Source organism: Artemia franciscana, chromosome 20 (genome assembly GCF_032884065.1).
Source record: "Artemia franciscana chromosome 20, ASM3288406v1, whole genome shotgun sequence".
NCBI classification, from domain to species: Eukaryota; Metazoa; Arthropoda; class Branchiopoda; order Anostraca; family Artemiidae; genus Artemia; species Artemia franciscana.
The window spans coordinates 31,586,109-31,588,909 of NC_088882.1; the positions used below are offsets into that span (position 1 = coordinate 31,586,109).

Genomic DNA, 2,801 nt, shown 5'->3' on the forward strand with positions numbered 1-2,801 from the left:
GATAGTATTTGTTATTGAGAGACATTAAGACATTTTTCGCAGGGGAGTTTTCAGCAGAGGAAGGGGGAGGACTGTCTTTCAGTTTTCTGCTGCTTTTTTTCAACGGGGAGTAAATTTTTGGGAATAATTCCTTTCAGCGAGGATGTATTTTCCGAAGGATATTTTCCACGGAGGGGTGGGGTGTTTTCCACCATGGCTGGGTATTTTACCGGGAGGAGAGGATATTTCCTGGCGAACATTTCCTGGGGAAGGAGGGGGTTGGTAAATGCCTAGAATCGATAATTTCAACCCAAATCGTCTAACTTTTGGCTGACTACAATTTTTTTTCCATTTTTCTAAGTCTTGGGCACCATTCGTTATGCACGTGATTTAAAATCCAAAAACACTAATTACAAGACAATTTAATAGTTAAAAATAAGAACAAATATCAGCAAGATTGTGTTATACAATAATTAATTATTAATTCATTTAACAAATGACTTAACCTGGTAATGCCCTTCATATTTCTTAACATGTTCCTCCATCTGTTGCATTTGCTCCCTAAAATAGCAAGATTTATTGCTAAAAAAATTGGCGGTGGAATAAAGGAGGTATAACGTGTTACAGGAGTTACAAGTCTATCTTGTCTCTCAAATCATGCGTATTGCAAGTCTCTTCATTTTTTCATTTCCAATAAGTTACTACCTGCCCTCATTTCTGCAAAAAATTAGCGATGAGATAAGACTAATAGAGTAACATTAAACCATACAGCTAAATTCAGTCATTCTACCAACCACTACAACCCAATTATTCTTAGTCATTTAAAACCTGACCGACATCGAATCATCAGCCTGGCTCAAAAAACAGCGGATTGGTAATTACAACTTACAAAAACATTTGATTGATAGAAAATAGAAGTAGGATTTATTCTTAATTCCCACGATGTATAAATGTGAAGAACATGGGAAACTACTAACAAGGGGGTGGGGGTTAGGAGGTTTGACTTCCCCCCCCCCCCAAAAAAAAATCGTCTGACTCATAAAAACGTAATAAAAAGGATATAAACAAATACTTTTTGAGCTTTTGAGGTATCTTTTTGTGTATACCCCCCACCAGAAGCAAAGTCCTGGTGTAAAACACCCCCCGAAAAAAAATCCAGGATACAGCCCTGCCCACAAGGTAGGGCTGAAGTAAAATAAACAGCTTCGCATAAAACTTTACTCTTAAGAGAGGGGAAATTGTCTAATCACTCCATTTTCATTCGTTACAGCAGCGTTGTCGTAGAATCATTAAGTTGCAAAATTGGTCGAATATCCTCTATCTCAGTTTTATTTTGCAGTGAAGTACTCAAAAGTTTATGCGCTCATAAGGTTTTACTCAAAAATATAAAATATTTATTTCCCAAAATGGCAAAATGTTTGGCCATTAGCTTCCGCTTTTGTGTGTTTTAGACCTCTAAAACAGGGGAAGGAGGACTAAAGGTCCCTTATTGCTACCCAAGTCTGATTTTGCCTTGGCCAACACAGGACCGCGCAAAGAGTAAGGATAACTTATAAGAGGGTTAGCATTGAAAAAATCCGAGCGTCTGGTGAGCCTTATTTTTAGTGGAATATGTGAGTACAGTGAAACCCCAGGTAGTTCAGCCACTAATTTGCCACGCCTTGCAATCCGATATGTCTATTATTATTGAATGTTTTTGAGAACCTCCGATAATGTAGATAATGCATGATGAACGGTATACAACTTGTGCACGCCACTGCTACTGTACTCGACGCATTATTGATTTTTGGTTTTAATATAAAGAGAGAAAAATTTTGACATTTTCGGTTTCGGTTGTTTAGTTTGGTTTTGACCACATATGACGGAGATGCGGGCTGTATCTGAAGTAGTTATCAAAAGACCATCCAATAGAAAAAAAGTTAAAAAGCTTATTATGAAAGAGATGGTTTTTGCTCTTTGTCAATCGCTGGAATTATTTTTTACCTCCGTCAACTAGTACGTCGTCTTGGAAAAACTTATGGCCAGATACAGTCACCCCAACTAGCAACAATCCATATATCAGTGAAACTTAAGAAATAATAGAGCAAGTTGCTGTGAAAACACAGACAAGTACAAAAATTTGGGAATATGGTGACGAGGACTGAATAAACAGGACATGTTTTTTTATGAAATGTCTGACAAAGAGATTAGAGAAGATATTTCTAGTTCTATGATGCTAAATCGGGAAGATTTGTAATTGTAATTGCAACTACCTCAAGTTTCAACAATATTAAAAGAGAAAAATTGATGAATATTTTCATGTTACATTGCATGATATTAAGATTTTAATTCATAGTTGTTGATTATTTTAGGAGACGTGCACATTTGTTTGTACACAATTACTCCCAAATTTTATCTATTTGCTTATTTATTTCCCTCAAAATTGGGAGTATATAAAATACATAAATGAAATTACACGAGAAAAATGAAATACTTCAACGAACGAAACAAAGCATTGATACTAAATAGGCTTAATAACATAACTGGATAAAATACGTAAGAAAAACACAACAACACAAAATCAAACATTATTTAAATTCTGGAAGAAAAGGGACAAGGTTTTGCATAAAGAGAAAATTTTCATGCTTGATTAAAATTATCCCTCTTAATCCTAGCAAATTCCAACGGCTTTTTGATTTTAAATCCCACAACTAATTCAGTGTACCTAAAATAATTGGAAAACCAAGCAAAAGCAAACAAAATTGAAGACAAATCGTAGATTTTAAAATCACGAAAAAGAAGGACAGGATTGAGAATATGTGGGGGGGGGGCAACTGTGTTAA

At 35.5% G+C, this 2,801-nt stretch overlaps 1 protein-coding gene across 2 annotated transcripts in view; it reads right to left on the minus strand.

Annotated features, from left to right (window-relative positions):
- Positions 1 to 383: 383 nt before the first annotated feature.
- LOC136040120 (2-oxoisovalerate dehydrogenase subunit alpha, mitochondrial-like) overlaps positions 384 to 2,801 on the minus strand; it is a 49,033-nt gene continuing 46,615 nt past the window's right edge. For both annotated transcript variants that reach the window (XR_010620626.1, XM_065724217.1), the window contains one exon: positions 384 to 540. Coding sequence is in view for 1 of the 2 variants with exons in the window: in XM_065724217.1 (XP_065580289.1) it covers positions 465 to 540 (76 nt within the window). In the remaining variant the exon portion in view is untranslated. The remainder of the gene's footprint in view (positions 541 to 2,801) is intronic.